This window comes from Poecile atricapillus, chromosome 10, assembly GCF_030490865.1.
Source record: "Poecile atricapillus isolate bPoeAtr1 chromosome 10, bPoeAtr1.hap1, whole genome shotgun sequence".
NCBI classification, from domain to species: Eukaryota; Metazoa; Chordata; class Aves; order Passeriformes; family Paridae; genus Poecile; species Poecile atricapillus.
The window spans coordinates 19280203-19303649 of NC_081258.1; the positions used below are offsets into that span (position 1 = coordinate 19280203).

Genomic DNA, 23447 nt, shown 5'->3' on the forward strand with positions numbered 1-23447 from the left:
TCGATCGCTGCTGTGCTTTTTGGCATCGGGAACCACCTCCAGTCCCCGGCAACTCCCGATGCCAAAAGTCCGGCTGGACCAAGCCAGGCCGGGGTCTCCACCAAACCAGGAGGACGAGGGAATTCCACAGGGTTCAGCCTTATTTCCAGCCTTATGAAACTCCTTTTTTTTGGCTGTTGCTGGGTTTTTTGGTTTTTTGGGTTTTTTTTTCCCCCAAGTATAAACCAAACCCTTTCGAAATCCCATCAATGTGCCGGTGCTGGAGGAAGGGGGAATTTTAGCATCGGGCAGGCGAGGGTCATCAGCCCCGTTTTGGGATGTCCCACAAAATCCGTTTGCACGGAAAGGTGGGAGAAATGAAAACGGAATATCCCATATAAAGGAGGAACAGGTTATTTTCTTCCGCGGGTGCCAAAAGCCGCAGGGACCATCCATTATCGGATAAATAATGGGCAAGGTGGGGAGTGGATCGCTCCTAAATATCGTGGGGAGATGCGGGAAACAACCACGGCGGGTTTGGGGGAAGGATCCGGCCTCCCTTTTCCAGGGGACAGCAGCCTGGGGGTGAGGACAGCGCGATCTCTGAGAGGAAAACCCCGAGGGGAGGCTGGGGGGACCCACGCGAGCCCCGGGGTGCAGATCCAGGTGGGCTCCTTGGAGGGAGAAAGGATTTTATCCAACCCGGGACCACCGAGCATCACCCGGCCCGGGGGGAGAGGGGGTTCCAGGAGCCGGGCACTGCCCTGGGCAGGGCTCGGGGTCCCCAGCAGGGACCTTGTGCTTTGTCACCTGTGCCAAGCGGGCAGAACCACCCGGGCAGGGCACGGCGGTGCCGCGGGGACAGCGAACAGAGAGGGATGCTGAGGACAGGGATGTCCCCGGAGCTACCACCCTGCCCGGGGGAGCAAAACCGCCGTGCGAGAGGCTCCCTGGTGCTACAGAACCCTCCTGTCCCTGCTCACGGTGCCCAGGGACAGAGCACTTGCAAGAGCAGCTTTTACTGCAGGGAAACTCGGAGTATTCCGGTGGAGAAAGGAAAACCTCACGGGAGCGGGGCTGGGCGGCACAACGGCCTGGTAGCCTGCATCTTTTAAACCTTATTTCTCCAGTAAATATCGTACAGAATCTCCGTGTTCCCCCTTTCCCAACACAAAGCGGGGGCTCACAAACGCCGTCAGAAATTCCCGCTGTGAACAACCGCTCTCTCGCCCATTCTCTCTTTCCAAAGACCTGCGGGTGGTTTTCCTTGGAAGCCTTCCCGACAAAAAGCTGTTTTCTACCGCTAGAATTCGCAAATAATGATGTGCATCAGCGCCTTTGGGTGGTGCAGGTTCGTGGACCCCTCTACTTTGCAGCTTCCAGAGCAGAGTTAAAATACACCAAAATTTGGCTTATCGCCTTTCCCACCTCCTGATAACAGAGCAGCTCCTTGAAAATCGATCCCTTTTGCACAGCCAGCCCCCAAGTAAATATTAAAAGAGACCTGGAGGGGCTTTAGAAAAATCTTCTGCAGGGAATGAAAAGCTCGGCTGGAGTTCCCGGGAAAGGTGCGCTGTGGATACGCGAAATGCCCGAGCCAAGGTGGGGAAACTTTCCCCAGCAAGGATTGTGGTGCCCGAGGTTAAACGATTTCTGCAGCAAAAGGGATTGATTTTTATTTGGGGAGAATCATCCTGGGAACGGGAAGGGAACGGGTGCGTTGATATGTTCATCTTCCCACTGTGAATATTTTGGGGCTTTTGGGGTAGATGTGTGTGTGGGGAAGGCAGAGAGGAATTGGGAAGAATTCTGTAAAAACACCCCAAAACGCCAAAAAAACCGAAAGAACGATCCACTGAAAACAACGACAAAACACCCCTACCTAAAATAAAGAGAAACCGCACCAAACCTGGCCCAGATCTCACTAAAAATTCGAATAATGAACCCAGAAATGGTTTTGCTTTTCCCATTCTCAGAACCTCTCGGAAAATTGCAAAACTCCCAGCGCGTTTTGCGCAGCACCCTCAGCTCCTCTCTCTTAATTTCCCTCAAATTCAATTGTTAAAATGCACCAACTAATTTTGCAGTATCCCCCTCTAAAATCGGGGAGTGAAGGAATTTCTTCAGATCCCTTTTTCCCGCAGATTTTGCGGGATACCTGCGGGCAGAGGTGCTGCCCGGGGGCTGAGGTTGCGGCATAAGAATTTCCCTTCCAGGATTATTCGTTTCTCCTTTGGAAAGGATCGAATTTGAGCTCTTCGCTCAAAGCACCGCGGGCTGAAGGAGTTTTTCCCCATCCGGACACGCGGGGTGTCCCCCGTGTCCCCTCTCCCCACGCGTGGGGACATCCAGGAGTGAGCTGAGCCCTAAAAGCCATCGGAATGTCCCGAGTGGGAGCGGGTCCGGTGTCAGAACCCTCCCGGCTGGGCTGGAGCGGCGGCGAGAGAGGCGAACACAGGCGGGCTGGGGAAAGCCGAGCTGGCACAGCAGGAAAGGGATTTCTCATCGGGAAGAGGGGATGGAGCTGAGCTGGAGCACAGCCCTGGTTCTGGTTTGTCCCGCAGCCCCAGGAAAGGAAAACAGAAATGTTTCCGAATTCTGCAGTGAATAAATGGGTGTGGAGAGATTGTGCTGGACGGGAGAGAGAACAGAGAATAAAAAAGTGGGAACAGACGGAATGGGCAGAAGGAAGGAAAGAAAGAAAGGAGAAAGAGCGAGAGAAAGACAAAGAAAGAGAAAAAAGACAAAGAGAGAGAAAGAGAAAGGAAGGGAGAGAGAGAGAGAGAGAGAGAGAGAGAAAGAGAGAAAGAGAGAGAGAAGAGAGAAAGAGAAGAGAGAGAAAGAGAGAAAGAGGAGAAAGGAGAGGAAGAGAGGAGAAGAGAGAGAGAGAGAGAGAAGAGAGAAGAGAGAAAGAGAGAAAGAGAGAAAGAGAGAAAGAGAGAAAGAGAGAAGAAAGAGAGAAAGAGAGAAAGAGAGAAAGAGAGAAAGAGAGAAGAGAGAGAAAGAGAGAAAGAGAGAAAGAGAGAAAGAGAGAAAGAGAGAAAGAAAGAAAGAAAGAAAGAAAGAAAGAAAGAAAGAAAGAAAGAAGAAAGAAAGAAGAAAGAAAGAAAGAGAAAGAAAGAAAGAAAGAAAGAAAGAAAGAATATTTAAAGAGAACGATTAAAAGAACAAGAGAAAAGACAAAAAGAAAGAAGTGCGAAAAAGACAGAAAAGGGGCAGAATGAGAGAGAAAACGCAAAAGCAAAAACCCCAAAGAAAGCAACGCAAGCACGGAAAGGGGAATTATTTTCCCGCAAAACCAAGAATAGGACACAATTTAATTTTTTCCTTGGAAAACGGGGGTGAGAGGGAGGGAAGAACAGCCCGGGCGCTGCGCCGCTCTCCGGGGCCCCGCGGAGAGGAGCACGAAGGACGAACACACCGGGAGCGGCTCCTCCTGTCCCTGCTCCTTCCCCGGGACAGAGACACGAGCGGGAGCAGAGATTCGGCAGCGATTTCCCCGTGGGTTTTCCACGTTAAACCCGGCTTAACCCCCGCGGGGAGAGCGGCGCGCCCGGCCCCGCGCTCGCTCCGTAGGTGGCCGTGTATATTTGGGTTGGAGCCGTGTTTATGTTAATGGAAAAAGGCTGAGATTACAAACAGACCACTGAATGCCCGCGGTGTTGCTGCCGGATTGGTGGAAGATGTGTACTTTCAACCGTAATCGCTTTTGGGGAAGCAAATCTGATTAAAAAAAAAATGATGTGAAATTATTATTTTTAGCGGGAAGGAATTAAGGATCTCTGGGGCTGCCCTTGCCCTGTGGTTTTCCAGTGGGGAAGGAGGGGATGGAGAAGGGTTGCAGGGAAAAATCTCCAAAATTCAGCCATAAATCCAACAAAACGAGCCCTGGAGGAGGGCAGGGAAAAGGGGGAGTTCATCTCACTCTCCCTGAATCCACCTCGACCCCGCAGAAAGGCTCCCAGTGGGAAATGGAATTATGTCCCCCAAAACCTCGGCTGCTGGGGACATTGTGCTCAGGGGTTTGTCCTTGCCCGGGTGGAGACTGAAAGAACACGAAATTTACTCCAAAAATCCCGTTAATTCACTCATTTAGGATGCGATATATATGTTCGCATATATAAAATAACTCCAGTCCTTTTAAATGCAACTAAGAATAAAAAAAATCATTAATTTACATTAAAAAATTAAAATATAAGGAGTTCTAAAATTAATTTTTAGAGTGTGTCGGAGCAGCAACCATCATCCTGTAACTTTGTTTTCAGAGTCTGGGTTTGAGGTCAGTCTTTTTCTTGTTTTCTTCATAAAACCTCACTCCAAAATTATTCTTGCACCCCCCCTCCCTCCCCATCTGCATTTGAAAGTTTGAACAGCTGACAGTTAAAAAATCCGATTTTTACAGATATTTTTCCCCGCACTCGATAAATCCCCAGCACGGAGGGATCCACTTTAGGTCCCAGGGAGAGGATTTTTTTTCCCTCCAGGAGCTCTGGGAGCGAACGTGCGCTCAGCCTTTGGCATCTCCCTCGCTTTCAACACTTTCCTTTTGTGGGCAAAAGCTCTCGGCGGAGGAGCCCGTGCGGCAGAACCCGGCGGACCTGGAGGATTTGGATATTCAGATATTTTACTACTGTTAGGATCCCTCATTGACTGAAGAACAAAGAAAATCCCTGGAAAGGGATGCGGACAGAATTCGGGGCAGATTTTAGCAGGGAAGGTGCTCCAAAAAACAAGGGGGGGAAAGGGAAAATGAAAAAAGCCCGACACGGATTTTTCCCCGTGCTACGGCTGTGCTGCACTAGAGATGCAGGGGAGAATTCCCTCTGGGTTTTGAAGGCAGAGGAGTGCTCCGAAAACAGCATTTTCTGCCTTAAAATATCTTTAGGGTGTCCAACCATCTCCCCGAGACAGCGAAGACTCAAAGTGTGAAGCTCAGAGCGAGAGCAGAGGAGTTTCTTCTCTCCTCGCTCCTGGAATTAGCCTTTATTCCCTTATGATTTTTTTTCCCCTCTTTCTTTTTCTTTTTCTTTTTTTTTTATTCTTTTTTTTTTTGATAGAGGGCGAGCATTTCGTTTTCTCGGTGACATGAAACGATTATTCTGCAGGAAGGAAAGGAAAAAAAAAATAAAACCAACCAAACAACAACAAACCACCTCGAACACAGCGGATTTGAGGCGAATATCGCCCAAAATAACCCGGTGCTGTGAGGGTCAGGTAGGCCCTGCGGTGATGCCAGGGCTGGGGGACACCGGCACCTCCCGGGGGTCCCCGAAACGCGGGCAGGGGGACACAGAGAGCTGTCCCCTGCCCTGTCACACACCCAGAGACACCCCCCGGGCTGTAACCCCCGCATCCGAGCGCGCTGCTCTCCCGGAGCCCCGACCACGCCGAGCGGGGCGAGGCAAGAGCAGATGAAAGCGATGTCACATTAATGTCAGCTCACAGCTCGAGCCCACACAGCCTTGATTGCTCTTATTAATCTTGCCAATTTGTCTGTCAGCACTCGGCTAATCCCTAAATAGCCTCCCAACAGGTGCTTCATGCTTCCGCCACATCCCCGCTCCGCCGGCCGCACCTCCCGGGAGCGCCGCTCGCCCTCCCCGGGGACACCGGCTCTGTCCCCAGCCGGGAGCGGCTCTGCTCCCCCGACACGGCTGCAGGGGAGACAGGCGGCTTTGCAGATGTTGTTTAGTCTGTCCAAAAAGAGGAGCCGGAGTTTTGGGCTTCCCAGAAGGCAGCGATGAGCGGGGTGTGGGGAGAGGGAGATGCTGGGGGGTGGCGGAGGGGAATTACCGGGGGGTGAGCAAACCCTCCTTGTGATTTGTCCCGCATCAGGATGAGAAAATACATTTATGGCCCAACTTCTCACAGCAGGGAGCTGTGCTGCTCCTGTTCGTGGTGGGTTTGGTGGGTTTATGGACAGGGCAGAAGATTAAAACAAAAAAGTCCGAGTTGAAGCTGCAGTGGAAAAGCCACTTTAAGCCCTGAGCTGTTTTATCATAAACTCGTGGAATGGTTTGGGTTGGAAGAGATCTGAAAACTCGTCTTGTTCCAGCTCCCTGCCATGGCTTCCAACACCTTCCACCAGCCCAGGTTGCTGTTTATCCTGCACTTAAGCTGAGGGTTGATTATTTTCTTTACTACTCTATCAGAAAATCCACTGGCTTGTTATGGTGTGTGTTCAGCCATAAAGCCCCAGCCACGTCAATTCTTCAGCAAAAGACTAAAATTATTGTGTTGTGAGGCTTAATCTTCCTAAAGTCATTATTTAGCACGGCGGTCTTAAATCACAAAACACAGATTTTGTGTTTAGAACTCTTAACTGCTAAACTAAATTAACTGCTAAACCCTTTTAATTGCTGAAGGAGACCTCAGGTTGTTTTCCTCTCTCGACATTTTGAGAAAAAAAATTAAAAAATATTTATTTCTGTTTGGCAACTCTGCTGCATGGAACGTTTTGCAGGAAGGTTACAAACTGGTGATTCCTGCTGTGACTCACCTGCAAGGGGCTCTGCTCTGGAGGAAGAGCCACCAAACCTGGCTCCATGCAGCAGGTTGATTTTTTTATATCCAAAGCTCCTTGGGTCCACTCCCAACCCAGCAGGAAGGAAGAGCTTTCAGGAGCATCTTCAACAATTCCTCCAAGAAATGAAGACTCCACTAAAAGATCTCAGAGCTGTTCATTGTTAACCCTTGGGTGCTCCAGATCAGATCCTAAAATCTCCTAAAAACACCATTCCCCACTGAAAGCTCTTTCACTCCATCCTAACCTGAATTTATTATCAGGAGACAGATTTTTTTAATTTTTTTTTTCCTTTTCTTTCCCCCTGAACCATTTGTTTCATCCGATAAGCCCATCCATCACAGCGAGCTGGAACCGACCTGGGATCCAAGGATATTCTTAGCTGTGCAGCGTGTCAGGAAACGGGCAGCAGCCCCGTGTGATGCAAATATTTGGACGAGAGAGAGGTAGGAAGGATTGTCCAAATGTTTACTGAAGGCTGTTGATAGCCCCAGGATTTATAACTGCTGGATAACGCCTGCCCCCACACAGCTCCTCCAGCAGGTGCATCCAGTTTCCGCACGACACGCGGGGTGTGTGTGCTCTGGGAAGGGGATGCAGGATGCAGCCAGCTCCCCGGGATTCAGCTCCCTTTTCCCAGCTGCTTCACTGCTTTGGAGCCCATGGAGCAGCAAGACAGGAGCTCAGGATCCACTCCAACGATTCGTGCCCCTGAGAGCAATTCCAGCCATTGGAAAAACAAAACACGGCCAGTTGGAATTTCTTAAGTGAAACCAATGCTAGGAACTGTTCAGGCCCATCAAAATATTCCCTGTCACTCTTCTTCAGCGCTGCTGCAGCGGAGGAAATTCATGGCATTGTTGTGCTTATTGTTCTTGGCATTTCTCTTCCTCGCTTGCAGCCCCGGGATTGGAGCTCTTCTGTCTCCCAGCGAGCCCTGGCTGCTGCTGGGGGCACAGCACAAGTGCTGGCAGAGCACTTGGAGCCATTGCTGGTGCTCAGACAGCTCCAGCTTTTCAGAGCCCACTGGAAATGTCCCATAGCTGCTGCCAGGTGGCCTCTTCCAGCCAAAAGAGGAGAGTACGTCCAATAAAAACCAGGCTGATGCACTAGAAATGGGAATGGAGTCAAGGGAAGGCTCTGCTGCCTTGATACGCCCTCCTGTACCCTACTCAGGAGGTCTCTGCATGATCCAGAGGCACCTCAGAGGGCTCCAGCCCAAATTTCTGCTCAAGGCGGGTCCATTGGCAGCTCTAGACAGGGTCAGGCCTGGATTTGTTCAGCTGAGCCTTTAACACCTCCAAGAACAGGCTCCAGCAAGCAGGGCTATGGACAGCCCAGGCAGCAGAGGAGCTCTCAGTGCCCTCGTGTCCATCCAGCCAGGGTGGGAGGCTCTGCTGTCAGAGCAGAAGCTCTTTTGGCTGTAATTCCCTTCACCGTGTGATGGAGGAGCAGCATCCCATGGAACCGGAGAGGTCAGCATGGGGTTGAGTCACTCAGCTCTGGTCATCTCCTTCCCCCGCACCATTTTGCAAGTTCTGGTGATGCTGGGAATGTGAACTCATGGATTTAACGTGCTGCAGACACCCAGACAGCTTTTCTTAGCAGCAAACAGCAACTGCATCAGCTGCAGAAAAGCCTTTAATTCATCACAGCCCTGCAGGAGCAGTTTCCAGGCTGCTCCGATGGGGAATACAATGGCCCTATTGTTTTTCCGAAGGGAGATTCCTTCATTTCAGGCTGTTGCATAAACTGTGTGTTTTCTATTTGTTACCTGACTCATTCCAGTGACCTCCCTGAGATGGGATTGAGATCACTGGGAGCGATGAAAGGAACCCTCACAGGCTGAGGACCAGATTGTCAGAGTCCCCTCTTCTGCTTTGGTTCACAAACTGGGAGGAGAACTTGGTGTTCTTCGGGGGGGAAGAAGTTGTGTAATAAAATATATGGGAAAAAAAAAAAAAAGAAAAAAAAAGAAGCAAGTGCTCAAATTCCAAAGTCATCTGTTGTGTTCCATGAAATTTTTCCGTGCATTGAAAGAATTCAATCCTGTGTTTGATTCTCAGGGTGACCTTAGATGGGGAATCCTAACTCAGACTCCTCTCGCCTTGAATGTATTTTGCAACAGTTCCCGGTGTCGGCAGCTCTTGGTAACATCCCAAAAATGCTGGAAATGCTTTCCAGGCAAGAATCTGGAGCCATCCAGATGGGATGTGAGGAAGAACCAGTCCCAGCTGGAAAAGTGGCTGGATGGTAGCTGGGACCAGCACTGCAGGTGTAGGAAGATCTGAAGGTTTCATGGTGGCCGTGCATTGATGTCTGCAGGTTTCCTCAGCTGTGAGCCTTGGGGTTATATTTGGGCTCCAAAGGGGATGTGCAGGGGGCTGGAAGAACCTTCCTGAAGGTTTCCCCTTCATGGGGAATGGCCAGAGGGATTGCACATGGATGGAGCTGGCTCTTCCCAGTGTGTGCAGAGTGCTGGGAATGGGAGGGATTAGGTGAAGGAAAAGGGAGGGTTTGTTTGTGAGGACATACATACAATCCTTCCACCAAACTGATCAATTAAACCCCCCAGAAGGAAGAAATTAACTTTGTGTTATCTTTCCATACTGCTGAACCTCTGGGCTGGGAATTCATTCTCTCTTTTCCAGCCAGGTGAGGGAGATTGATCCTTTTTTTAGCTCTGACCCTGCCAAGCCCTGAAATTCAAGCATGGCTTTTCTCACCTGGAAACACTGCTGCTCTCTGCCTCCCCTTGCTACTGAAATCCAACCAGGAGAAGGTTGCAAACCCTGGAGGATTTGGGCCAGTGTTAAGCAAAGCAGGAATAAAGAAGCTCAGCACACCCTGGTGCATCCCCATGCCTTTGGGAATGGAGGGGGTGAGGCTTGGCTTGTGGTCCAGCCCAGCCCGGTGCTTTTAGCTGTACAGAACTGAATTTGTTTTTTCCAAAGCAAACCGTTACTGGCAGTCTGGAAGGGGTTTATCCTGCAGAATCTGCCCTGCCTCGTCTGCCAGGGAACATGCAGGACTCAACTCCTCTTCCTTGGAGTAAATCACGGTGTGGGGCTGCCTTATCTCAGCCAGAGCCCCCGAGCAGGAATGCTGCACTGTCCAGCCCTTGGGCCACCCAGCCCTAATCCCAGGAATCAGCTCCAGGCCCACACTCTGACCCTCCAGAGCCATAATTTTGCAAGGTCAGGAGGCTGGGAGGTAAGAGGGGAGTGGGGAATAGCAGGGAGAGATTCAAGGCAGGCTCTGCACTGAGATTTCGTGGAAATGTTTACACTGGCCATGGAGTGGAGACTTGAGCCTGTTCCCCTCTCCAGATTTGCTGGAAATCTGCATCAGGTGTGGACACAGCTCCAGCTTCCATGTGTCCTGGGTGAGGGTGGCTTCACACCCTTTTGCTTGATTGTTTTAATGGATCTAAGTGGATTGAGGAAGGGTTGGATGTGGCAGCCAGCCCTGTCAGGCATCATTTCAGCCCTGGTTCCTTCCTAGGACAACAAGGCTGCTTTTAGCTTGTGGTGTAGCCAGAGGGAAGGATAAATAAGGAGGAAAATCAGATGGCAGCAGGGCACATGGGAGAGGAGGGGAGAGACAGCTCTGTCAGAGGGAAGTGAATGGATGGAGAAACAGCTCTGAGTATTTCCTTCGTCCATCACAGGATATTTTGTGCTGTGCTGAGGTGATTCAGCACCTGCCAGCTTGTCAGCAGAAAGGATGACAGAGAGGACAGCAGTGGATGGAGAGGGCCCACTGTGTACACGTGGAGGAACCATTCCATCCTGTGTGGAAGTGTTCTCTGGGATCAGGGCAAAAAATAATTTCATGTGAAGTTTCTCTGCGAAATCTCTGTTGCATTTGGCTGGAAGGGCCAATGAAGGGGATTCATCCAAGGAACAGCTGTGCAAAGGGTCACTGAGCATGGACTGGCTGTCCATCAGGAACAGGGAAAGGCTGTGTAGCACACCATTCCCAGGACACATTTCAATCAAGAGAGTGAAAAGGGGTCAAAGGGAATGCTCCAAGCAAAATTCTGATTTTCTCAAGTTGCTAAACTGAAATCAGGTTACTATTTCTTTTTGTGTATAAATCCTTCTTGAATGGAAGGGAAAACATCATTTCCTTCTCTCTAAGGGCTGGTATCAACAAAGGATGTGATCCACTGCCCAGTGAAGTAGGAATTCAGGGTCCACTATCGAGGGTTGCACAGTGAATTCTTCCTTAACATCTCGTTGAAATGAGCTGCTCCAACCCCTCCTGAGCTATTTGAGTGGCTCATTTTCAGGAGTGAAGCCCAGGAAGTCACTCTTGCCCAGCTCCCAGCCCAGCTTCCCCATCCTGTCCCTGTCCCACTTGAGCCACCCACAGCAGCATCCCTGAATTCTATTTCCATTTCAGCCCTCACTTTGCTCCGTGTCTCCGAGTTTCCCTCCCTCCCTCCCTCCCTCCCTCCCTCCCTCCCTCCCTCCCTCCCTCCCTCCCTCCCTCCCTCCCTCCCTCCCTCCCTCCCTCCCTCCCTCCCTCCCTCCCTCCCTCCCTCCCTCCCTCCCTCCCTCCCTCCCTCCCTCCCGTGCAGCTGCTCAGCTCTGCGAGGGAAAGGCTCCCAGATGTGCTGGGGAGGGAGCGGGCAGAGCCCTGAATTCCACTCCCTGCCGTGTGGACTCTTTGTATATTTAGTTTTGAAGGAGGAAATATGTGGAGTCCTTGGAGGACGGCCGGGGACCAGGCACGGCCCTGGGAGCTCCGGCACTGCGGGGCTGCGAGGTCCTGCAAGTCCCCTGCCCTTGGCTTGGCCCACAGGATGGGCCAGCTGAAATCCCTCAGCATCACCCAACAGGTCCCCAAAGCCTCTCCTGGAGATGGCTCAAGGTGACCAGACCCTTTGAGAAAGCGCGACTTGGCTCAAAAGCCGCCAACACCTCAACAGCCGCAGTCGGAATTTTGGGTATTTTTGGCTCACGGGTGATGTGCTGTATCAGATCAATAAATATTCACACGCTCCAGAGCGTTTTGTGGGGTTGGTTTCATTGAGTTTTAAGTGCATTTAGCTGTGGCACTTGGTAGCTACTTGATTATTGCGTGAGACAATACGTTTATGAAGTGTTGGCCTTCATTTAGTTAAACACTTCATTGATGTCTAAGACCAAAACGGCATGAAACTAATTGTTCCCGTGGAAACAGGAACCCAGGGAATGATTTCATATCACAGCTTGGCAGCAGAAAAAGAAGAAACCTCTGTAATTGTTCCCATTAACCCAGCGCAGGGGATTCATGCTCAATCTCTACCGCGCTCTGCTCCGCTTCTGCTGTGAATTAGGGGACCAAAAGTCAGCGCAGAACCACATTAAAAAGCCCCGAAACAAGCTGTGCTCTATGGAGCATTTGTAGCTCTGCCACCAAAACCATTTCTCTTCTGCTTTGCAGGTTTCTGGCCAGCGGTGCTGAGGGTTGTCACGGCCAGCCCTTGGTTTGGGGAGGTTGGGTTTTAACCGTGTGCCTGCAGGAGGAGAGGGGACAGCCCTGGCCGTGCTGGGGGCTGGGCACTGCACAACCCTCACCCCTGGGGTGGGTGATTGGTGCAGGCAAAACCAAATCTGCACAAAAACCCTGGGAGAGTGAGAGAGGAGCCCTGCAGAGCAGTCTGTGTGTGTGGGAAATGCCCTGAACCCCCCGACTGAGGTTTTCTCTCTTCTCCTACAGGATGAGCTGACGACTGGGGCATCTCAAGGGGTTTGCTGCTGTAGAAAATCCCTGTTATCTCTGTACCAGAGGAGATCACATCTCCCAGACCTCCAAATTTCCCACCAAACTGAGAAATCCCCTCCCCAAGGAGGAGCTGCAGCCCCCACTGAGCCCCTACCATGGACCATCCCTCGCAAGACCAATTTTGGGAATCCCAATGGCTCTGCAATTCCTGTCTCTGCACAGCTGTGGAGGTGGGAGCTCCCACGCCCTCTCCCTGCCCAGATGGAATCATCTCCACCTTTTTCCCGTTTTTAGGCTTTTCCCCATCAAGCCCAGCAGGAAAAGGGGACCAACAGCACAAAAACCATCCTGGCTACCAGGCCAGTGGCCACCCAACCCCGCAGCTCCTCTGGAGGGACCAGGAGACACGGAGCTGCTCCATCCCAGCCCAGAGCAGGTTTCTCACTGCGCTAATTATTGCTAATTGAGCCACTTGACTCTCGGGGGGGCCTCGCCCTGGCCAGGCTGATAGAGTATCAGGGAGATAAGGAGCACTCAGCACAGGTAACATAGCGAAGTGTTGTCAGACCTGTGGTGGGACCTTCTGGAGGGGTTATCTCTCCTTCCCCGAGCACAGGGCACCACATTCCTAAGGGAAGCACTGTGACCCTGAGGATTTGTGGAGAGCCTGAGCTTTTTAGGAGGTGTCCTGTGGGATTTTGGTGACTCAGGAGCTCAGCAAAGCAAGCTGGCATTAATTTCAGAGTAACTCTTTCAAATTTCCTTAACATGCATTTTATTCCTTTGGCTGGCTTTTGCTGTTGTTAATTTAACACTGAGGAAATGAAACTTTAAACATTTTTTCCCCCCCTTTTTTCTTCCCTACAGAGAAATAAATTTTTTTTCTTTTAAAAAATGCTGTCTCTCTCAGAACTTTTGTTATTTTTCACCACTTCCACTGACCTACACAGAGTAATTCAGCTCCTACACCATCCTGAGCATCAGGCAGGAGTTACTAACACCTACTTACCCAAGTGGAAACTTGGACAGGGTGACATTGTTGTTATGCAGTTTGTTGTTTTGTTTTTTTAAAATTACTCACCATTGTAAATAGAAAATCAAAATTACAGGATATTTTTGCAGCCAAGTCCGAGAAAAATCTTGTGTCTGGGTGCAGTTCCTGGCTGTGGGTACAGCCACACATCACACCTGGGAGGTGAAGCTCACGGGGTCACCAATCCCTGCCCACAGCAGCGCCTGTGTTTTGTCTCAGGGATGTAAAAACTAACAAAACATCACCACTTCTCTCCTGGAGGAGCCAACAGAGCGTGTCCATGGCTATCAAATCAATGACAGGGCAACCACACACCTGAGAAGCTGCTGGGTCCTCTAACCCAAAGTTTAGGGTGTTTTCTACGTCAAGTATCCCCATTTTCTTCCTTGAGGTACCTCAATCATCTGCTTCCCCTCTTACCCCTGTGCACTTTCAGTTTGGTTTGAGTTCCCAAAGTTTCTCAGCTTGTTACACAAAGCTCATAACAAAGTCTGTGGCCAGCTCTTTCTTTGATAATTCCTTCCCCCCATTTGTTTATCTGAAGTCCCGAGCTTTGTTCCAGGCCCAAAACCAAAAGCCTTTCTACCCTGTTCTCCTCTTGACTTGTTGCAGATGTAACGAAATAAATCTTCAGAAAGAACAAACCTTCACTTCCTCTCTCCCGTCTGATTCGGTCACAAACCCCAGGAAAGAAAAATAAATCACAACCTGAGCTCGCCTGGTCTCGAAGGATTCCTGGGCTGGTCCTGAGAGCCACCATCCAAACTGGATGTGTCCATTCCTCTGGGCAATCAGTGAACACAGAGACCAAAAAGGATCTGATGACCATGAAATCCTTGTTTTGAGCACAGCCAAGGTAAAAAAACTTGTGATGAGCCCAAATTAAGGTTGGTGTGGTGGTTGATGAGCATGACCAAGCTGGGGGTGCCTTCCTAGAGCTTGCCCTTGGCACTGAAAGGTGATGTGTTCCTGGCTTGTCACTCAGCCCCTCGTGTGGCTCTGCCCCTCTTTTCTCCCTGCCACCCCCACCCCAAGAAAGTTTAAATCACAGCCAGAAAAATCATGTTGGGTTTTTCTGAGCTGGTCATAGCAGAGGTGGAAGTTTCCTCCAGAGTTTGTCCTTCTTCTGAGAGCTGTTTCCATGTGAAACCTCTGTCACTCTTCCATCAGCCATCAGATTCTCCCCAGACACAACCCAGCCATGGAGGACTGGACAAATCACCATTTTCAGCCCAGAAAGATCAGATCTCCAGTGCTGGAGATCCCATGGATTTCCAGAGCCCTCTTCACTTGGCAGTGCCCTGGGCTAGAAATGGACAATCGGGCACCGTCCCCTCCACGGGGATTGCAGACAAGTGGAGAAAAACTCCTTAAAAGTGGGGCTGCCTGTGTCTGCCTAACGAGGTCTTCACTTGGGTCTAAGTCAAAGCCAGGCTCAGCTTTAAGCTGGGAAATACTGGAACCGTGTAAAAGGGATGATTTGATTTACCAGATACGATCTGCCCAGTGGGTTTTGCTCTTCCAAGGGTGCTTGGGGAAAGATGTGCAGAACCACAACAGCTGTCAGAAGATTTTTGGGTTGTGTCCCTAGTCCCGACTTTCACTGACGAACCGAGGGTTTTCTCTTTGTGTGTGTTTTGTTTTAAATTTAAACAAGAGGTCTTTGCACACTCGACACAATCCGTCCACTTAGCACTGAAGAAAGTGTAATTAGACACTTGGAGAACTGGAAGAAATTAACTCCGACCACAGCCTGTCACTCAGACTATTACTTAATAATATTTCCCAAATGTGCAAAGTACTTAGTTCTAGAATAACAGGAAAGAAGTGTAACTTCTCACCCCGAGCAAAGGCTTTGCCTCGGGAAGCGGGCGTGAAAAACTCGCCGGCCAGGAGGAGTTTTGCCACCTCCCATCACCTGAGGGCTACCAGGGGATGTGAAGGATGCGATTCATGGTCCCCAATCCCACGGCGCTGAAGGGCTGGAACGGAGTCAAGGGGAGTGACCGGCCCGAGGTGCTCGGAGCTGCGTGCGAGAAGATCTCCTTCAGCTTCCAACACGCCACGGAAACCGCGGAGAAATTGCTGTTTTCCTTCTTCTCCAGCACCAGGCCGAGCCCTCGCCTCACCCCACGCTACAGAAGCCTGGCTAGAAAGAGATTATTGTGATTTCTGCCCGTTTCTTTGCTGGCGACAAAAGGCCCCATTCATCCGGGCTAATTTTGAGGGGAGAGCTCAGGGTATCAGTAGCATGAACTGGATCTGAGCGTCTCGACCACATTTGAGCAAGACCTGCTTGTTGGCCAGTCCAGCCCAGGGAAACAGATATCTTTCATTTGGAGCTTTGGAGGGGAGCGTTTCTCTGATTTTAAACAGAAGTATCTTTGCTGGCCGGGGCAAGTTTTAAAAAGTCCTGACGAAGCAGGGCAGGGCCATTTTCCCAGCAAAAACAAGAGGCCATTCAAAAAATGGGGGGAAAACGTTGTTCTCGTGTGTTTCTGCCTCAGGAACCAAGACACCCAACTTCACCTGACTAAATTACCCCTCACATATTCAATAAGGCCGTGTCCAGGACAATGAACCTCTTGCCTTGTTGTAAAACACTGAAAAAAATGGATTTTTTTAATAAAAACATCCATGATGCCTTAAATGCTTAAGTCATTGTGAAGTACAACTCCCAGGACTTCCCCGTGTCTGTGGGAAGAGCTACAATGCAATTGCTTAAAGCAGAACATCACTGCAGTCTATAATTAAAATACATGAGATTGCCAATTTCAAAATATTTAAGTGATTTCATCTGTATTCAGGTGAATGTATCTCTCTGAGAAGCTCATTAAAGATGATATTTCTATTTTCAGTGCATAAATTGGGTCCTGGGTAAAAGAAAAGGATAATTTTAATGTCTTCTTTGTCTGGGGAATGTTGGAGACACAGAGCTCAGACTTTAACAGAATATTCCAGTCCTGGGGAAATCCATGGTGAATCTTGGAGTGACAGTCCAGAGGTGGAGTGGGAGGTACCACAAAAGAAAATTAAATAAAAAAGATCACTACCAGGAAAATCTGACACCTCCTAGATCACAGTGACAATTTCAGCAGGGTTTTTATACTCTGAGTAGGAAAAATAAATGGCTTTTGAGGCCACCAAGGATGGGTCCTGCAGGGACAAGTGACCAACGTGGCTTTGGAGTGTCCTGAACCTTTGAAAACTCAGCCCAGAGCCCCAGAGCTGGAGACCAGCTGGGGTCTCTGTGATCCATCCCTGCTCCTCTCCCAGTCTGCAGCCACAACCTCAGGGATGAGAAAGGACCTCAGCTGCATCTTCACCAGGAAAAAAAGCAGGGGAATATCCTGACTCCAGTGCAAGGAGAATAACTCCGAGCACATCTGCCCTCAGCACACAAAGTGTCCCAGGCCACCACGGCTGGGTGCTGCCTTTTCCTTGTCCCTCCCTGTCACTTCTGCTGTTTCTCCCAGGTAAATTCTCTCTTTAGGAACAGATCCCTGCCCCAGGAGCTGGATGACTTTGGTGGGGTTAATCTGCCCAGAAATCCTGGAATTCCCGGAGTCCCTGCAGGAGGGAGCGAGGCCCAGCCTTGCCTACAAAGCCGAGTGAGGGATCTTCACTCAGAGGATGAAAATAAATAATACAAGAAGGCAAAGATGATAATGTTGCTGTCGTAGCTGTAATGAGACACAAATGCTATTTTGATGGTTTTCTCTGAAAGAAATACACAAAGCCCAAGCGATTTAATTAAAGATCTCCCAGGCTTTGCAATCAGCACGGCCGCAGATGGAGGGAAATCAACTTTTATGTGGCAGAACATGAGCGGATTTCCCATTAAAATAAAAAGAGAGATGAGAAAAAAAAATCCTTTTAAAGAGTTTGGGTCTTTTTTGGTAAGGGCATGACATGGAGGATCTACATTGTCCATGTGAGAGAAAGACTGTGATCAGCTCAGATAAAACACAGAATTTGGGGGTTTTAATGTTTTATGAATACATGCATGGCATTACACTTGTCTGCTTAACACTGAGCACATCTCCAAGAAGCCCTTTGGCAAATGCATTTGGGAAGGAGAAAAGGGAGAAACCCCCAGGCAGATAAAGATGCCAATGGGTAGAAATAAACATTCACCTATTCAGATTCTGAAGCACCTCCTGGCCTTTTCCTGAGCAAACACCCAAAGATCAGGATGCAGCTTTTGAATCTGCTGAGATCTCTAAACTGAAGAAGTGGGATGGCTCACCCAGCAAAAAAACATTTTTATTTTTGGCAAGGAAGCCTGGAGAAAGTGAGGATTTGTTTTTCACCTGAGTGTTCAGGGGGCTCTGACCCCCTGGGACCGCTCTGCTCAGAGGAGCAGGAAATGCTGTGAGGCTGGAGCTGGTGGAAATAGCTCCTGTTTCCTCTGCATCCCATCCCCACCGAGGCTGGGAGATGCACAGGATCCCACAGGCATCCAAGGTTGGCTGCAGAACACCAGGGAAGAGGCGAGAGGGCAGATGAACCCCTCTGAAGGAGCCTGTGATTAATGCAGCTTGGAGAGAGCTGGAGGAAGGGGAATTGCTTAAAAACATGGAAGGAAGTCCTGGCTGTCCCTCACTGATACTATATATGGTGCTTGGTCAGTTGTGCTTGAGGAGCAGCAGCCAGGGTTGCATTTTTATTGTATTTCTTTTTAAAGCAGAAAAAAAAAAAAGGTCAAATAACTGGGCTGTGTTCAAAGAGCCCGTGGTGATGGATAATGCTGCGAGTGGCAGCTGCTGAATTTCCAGCCCTGAGAGCATTTTTGGGGCTGCTACAGGGGTTATGCCCTCCCTGCCTTCTGCCAGGCCAGTGGCCTCTCTGTTCCCATCCCTTTGGGATTCTCCCAGCCCCAGTTTTGGACTGGCTTGGCAGGGAACTGGGTTGGGTTGGAAGCAGGAATTGTCCAGAGCAGAGCTGGGGTGTGGGTGTGGGGACAGCAGTGAGCAGGAGATGGGAATCAGGGCATGGGAAGGGGATTTCTCCTGCTGCTGCTGATTCCCACTGCACAGATAAGGCCAGGACAATGCCAGGAGCTCTATGGACACAGTCTGGAGGTGTTTCAGCTGACCAAAGAGGACACTCATAGGTTACTCAAAGGTGAAGAGACAACTGGAGGTGACAGACTGGCAGAGGAACATCCTGAGCTGCACCAGGGGAACCAGCAAGAAACAAATTCCTGCTGCCTCACAGATATCCCAGAGGATCACAGCTCATTCCCACTGCCCAGAAAATCACCTTTATCATCAGCACCCTGAAACCTCAGTGCCCCTTTCCACCTGCCTGGTAGCTCAGGCTCACGTAATGGGGCAGGAACATTTATTCCCATCATGACCTGGCCCCCCCAGCAGGCTGATTTCTCAGGGTTACGGATATCACGTTGTCTCTCCTCCTCTCCAAACTCTCATTCAGGGTCCAAAGCATCTGGGGCTGCCTTTGTTGCAAATCCTGACAGGCTTTTTCTCCCCTGATCCCAGCAGCACTGACAACCAGCTCTGCAGAAAGTGCAGGAACGTTCCCCCCTTCCCTCCACTCCCCTTTTACATCTGCTCTACATTTGCATCTCAGAAATTAGAGAACTGAGTTATGCGGAATTACAGAGCTGGAGTATGGAACTGATTGGGTATTCAAGCTAAATAAGATGAATTTAAAGATCTCTCCAGGAAATTGAGTGGAACACCCAAACTGACATGGGGTATTAAATATTATATTTGTGCAGTTGCTCTTTAGAGCCCGTTGGCATCGAACATCTGGGAGCACGATTTAGAACACAAAGAAACTGAATACCTGCTCAAAATTATGCTCATCAGAGCTCAGAAATTAAAATATTACTGGGTACACTCCGAGCCAGTCCTTCCCTACAAGGTAGGGCTATTAAAATATGATTAGCTGAGCCAGATCTGCTCTCAGAACTGTCAGACACCATTACAGCTGAAAAGAGCTTGATGCAGCACTGTTGGCACAGCCTCCTGCTCCATCAGCAGCGAGATGCCAAAGAATGAACCTTGCAAATGCTCACCCCAGGAGGAGGGGAATGAAAAAGAATTAAAATGAGAAGTGTTGGGGGGGTCTCAGAGCATCGGTTGTGCAAATTGAGGTGGTTTGGGGCTGCTCTTTAAGGCAAGGAAGCTGAAAGCTTGGATGTTTGGGTTTTTTTTCTGATGTGGCAAGAGCTCTGCCCGTCACTGCCTGGAGCGTTGCCTCTTCATCATCACCCAGGAGAGGGATGAGGATTTCTTCCTGCCGGAGCCCCCTGCAATCACAGCTCCCTGTCCCCAGCGCGTTCACATTTCCGAGAGCTCCGTGCACTCCATGGGTGGCCAGGATTGCATTTCCCCCTCCTTGCTGGAGAATAAAATTCAAACCACCGCAGAAAACCTGCAGAGGCTGGGCTCAGGTCGGGATAATTACGATCCTCTCCTGCTTCTGGAATCACAGTGAGATATCCATATATCTGCATTTACAGACGTAAAAAATCCTTTGCATTATGCGATTACCACATATATATATATACATTTATTTTTTTAAGTGTGGCTGCATTAAACCAGACACCCGAGCGAGAAGCAGCTTTGTAAAAACAAGGCAGAAATGCTGTTGTTTTTTATTTTTTCTCAGGGCTGAGGCCAGGCGAGGTCTGAGGTCCCAGCCCCGGTGTCCCCACTGAGCTGATCCGTGCAGAATTCCCGAATTCCCGCAAAAGCCAAGGCAGCGCTGCCCGGCCCGGCCCTGCGGGAGCCTGCCGGTGTCAGGGCTTATTACTCCGTGTTTTCACACTTATCCCCAAGGTGTTGAACTCGCCCCGAAGGTTAATTAGTAATTTATTGCCCTGTCATCAGTTCGAGGCTACTAATGGCTTCAATTTAGCCCCAGGGCTTTTGGTTTTCTTTTTTTTTTTTTTTTTTCCCTTTTCCTCCTGCCTTGCTTTGGAGGAAAGAGGCAAATCTGTTTGGAAAAGTGCCTGGAAATAAGGCCCGAGGAGGAGCTGAGAATCACAGAATGGGTTGGGTTGAAAGGGACCTTAAAGATCATCCCATCCCAACCTCCTGCCATGAGCACGGGAATTCTTCCACACGGGACAGCTTTTCCCCCTTCTCCATCTCTGGGAGAAGCAAAAGTGGGATGTGCCTGGATGGTTCTGGGTGCCAGGCACCCAGTGCATCCTCACCAGGGATCCACAGGAGAGAAATCCAGAGATTGTAGGGAAAAAAAAAGGAGAATTAGATCTCATCAACAACACTGGAGGGGTTCTTTCCAACAAAAGACCGCAACAAATTCCTTGTGATTCACTCTGGGGAGGGATACCTGGGCAAAGCCCACACCCAGAGGGAAGCAGGGGCTGTGGGATTTGGGATTTGGGATTCCTGCATCCTGCCCATCCCCGCGCTGGGATGAGCCAGCCCAGGCAGAAGGGTGAAAAGCTGCAGCTCTCAAAACCGTGTGAGCTGTCAGGCAGAAAGGAAAAAGGCACGGACATTTCTTTGGGTTTTGATTTAAAAAGGAAAAAAACCCCTCCAGTTTTCACCTCCACGCACATGGGTTCCCAGAGCCACATCTGCTATTCCCCTCCCCGGTTTAATTTATGGCCCTTAACTTTAGGGCTAAGGAAAGTTTATGGAAAAAAACACCTGCTTTCCCCTACTCCCGGGGCAGGGGTGGAATTTTCTCTGACTCTGCATCCTAAATAAAGCTCCGTTCCAGGCCCTGATGATTCATGCCACGGCTCACACACACATGCCTTATGTTAGAGGCCCTGTCAAGATGCTCAGGTCCCTTTGGAGCCCGAGCACTTTGCACAGAGCTCATTCGTCCCCACCCCCGGGGGAAATCTGAGCCCTGAGCCCGGCTGCCCTGCTGGTGATGGACAAAAAATCAGATTACTTTGGGTTGGAAGGGACCTTTAAAGGTCTTTTAGTCCAACTTTCCTGCAGGGACATCCTGAGCTAGATCAGGTTGGTCCCAATTCAACCTGACCTTGAATTTTGACAGGAATGGAGCATCCACCACCTCTCTGGGCAAACTGGGCCAGTGTTTTACGACCCTTAGTGTGGAAAACTCCTTCCACCCACGTGCCAGAAAGTCATGGGGAGCTCTGTCCACATTAGGGTCACTGCAAAGCCTCCCAGTTTTGCTTCCAACTTGGCTTTCTACATCCCAAACTCATCCCATCCTTTCCATCACCTCTCCAAACCCACCTTACACAAGCACCAAGCTCAGGCCAGCCCTTGTTGTTCTTTCTCAGCCCTTTGATCCCTGGCTCTGCTTCTGTCCTTATAAAAGATTGGCTTTGCCTGATGGAGCTTTCAGTCAAGGAGAAGAAAAATAAAGGGGGGAAAAAAACCCCAAACAAAACCAGAAAAGAAGAAGAAAAAAAAAAGGAGAAAGAAATCAAAATGAGACTCATTGGCTGCTAACAGCAGATAAAACCTGGACAGGCATCCAAGCTTGTGTTTGAAAGCTGATAGCCAGCACTGGGCAGCTCCAGAGACCCCCCAGGCAGCAACACCCCTGGCCAGAGCAGGGTGTCCCACGCAGGGCTGGACCTGAGGTTTTTCCCCTTTTCCCACATCCACTCCAGCCTCAGCACAGGGACAGATTTGGCTGCGCTTTCCGAGTGGGAGCAGAGCGTGGTGGTGCTGCTGGGGTGGGGGGAGAGGCCTGTGACTAATCTTGTAACCTTTCCTTGCAGTGTTTAAGAGAAGCGAAGGCTGTTTACAATAAAAGCGAGCGATATTTTTCATCCCTCCAAATGGAACAAGGATTCTATAAACAGAGGAACCTCAGACACAGCAAACACCTGTTGAAGGGAACCGGCTTGAGGAGACACGCGAGGACCCTCTGTCCATCCATCAGAGCCTCCTGGAGACCCGTGCTCAAGTTCAAGTTGGAGTGCACGGCACGGATCTGCTGATGGGGGGAGGCTGGGATGAGCAAAAGCACCAGCAAATATCCCTGGGTGTTTATATGGGATATAAATGCCTGGGTTTTCCTCGGCAGGTTATGGAGCAGGGAAGAGCTTTCCACATCTTGAACTGAGGAGTTGAGGTCTGCACGTTCTTGGACAGTTCCTCAGTCGGGTTGGATTGGTTTTTCCTGTTGTCTGGTATCGCACTTCCAAGGAGGAGCCCAGGTTTGGGAAGTTATGGAATGACCTGTCAGAACTTTCCCTGTCTTCCCTACAGCCCCTGGCTCAGCCCTGCACCAAAACATGTAAACCTTGATTCAATCCAAGCTGCTGTGGCTTTGAGCTTCTCCCAAACTAATCAAATCAAACACAACCTTGTTCACATAATCCTGCAGGCTGGGTTTGAAATCAGCAGCTCCTCTGGCTTCAGCGGTGTCTTGTGGTGGTGAATTCCAAGGATTAATCATGGATGTCTTCCCACAGAATAGCCTACATCGTACCCCTGGTAATTACTGACCTAAGGGAGCTAAATCAGTCTCATAACCTTTTAATCTGCATTTTTTTTCCCCACAAAGGTTGGTCAAAGCCGCCCAGAATTGTGCCAGGGAGCACCTGCGAGCCACCCATGGGTTTGGAATCACGGAATATCCTGAATGGGAAAGACTCCACAAGGATCCTGCTCCCCTGAGGAGTAACATTCCCCATGAGCTGCCAGAAGAGGAATTTCCAAGGCCATTGTTCAAAACCATGACAAGTCCATCCTCATTATGACTTCTTTTTCCCTTTTCCCACCCCTCCAAGAGCAAGGCAGAGAAATATCCTCAATTCCAGCGCGGATTTCTCAGCTTGGATAAATCAGCACAGCCCCACCCATGCTGTGGAGCCTCTCCAACTTACACCTATCCCAGAACCTGCTCTCCCATATTTTATATCCTGTATTTCCCTGAAGGCTCCATCAAAGTGAAAACTGCCTGTTTATCTGACATCCCATCCCAGAGGATGAGCCAAGGGCGCAGGACTCGTCGGAAACACGGCTGATAAAGTGCAAAGAAAATCGTCGTCTTCCGCGGTTGTAATTCTTCCCAAAGCTTCGCCTCCAAAACATTTTTCCACCTGTTGCAAGAAAGGCAGTCTTGCTCTGGCTGGGCTCTGGAAGAGTGTGCTGACAGGCTGTGTGTAATGTCATCTCCCTGCTCCCAGTCCCGTTCCAAGCTCGGGAATCCAGCGGGCTGGGCTGAGGATTGCTCCCTTGGAAGGGGGAGGAGGTT

The 23447-nt window shown here is 49.9% G+C and overlaps 1 protein-coding gene across 1 annotated transcript in view; it reads left to right on the plus strand.

The window, feature by feature from the left end:
- The window catches only part of LOC131582496 (uncharacterized), a 17627-nt gene extending 4437 nt beyond the window's left edge, over positions 1-13190 (plus strand). Inside the window, exon 2 of the mRNA XM_058845767.1 lies at positions 12212-13190. Coding sequence (XP_058701750.1) covers positions 12212-12511 — 300 coding nt within the window. The 3' untranslated portion in view covers positions 12512-13190. The remainder of the gene's footprint in view (positions 1-12211) is intronic.
- The last annotated feature ends 10257 nt before the right edge of the window (positions 13191-23447 follow it).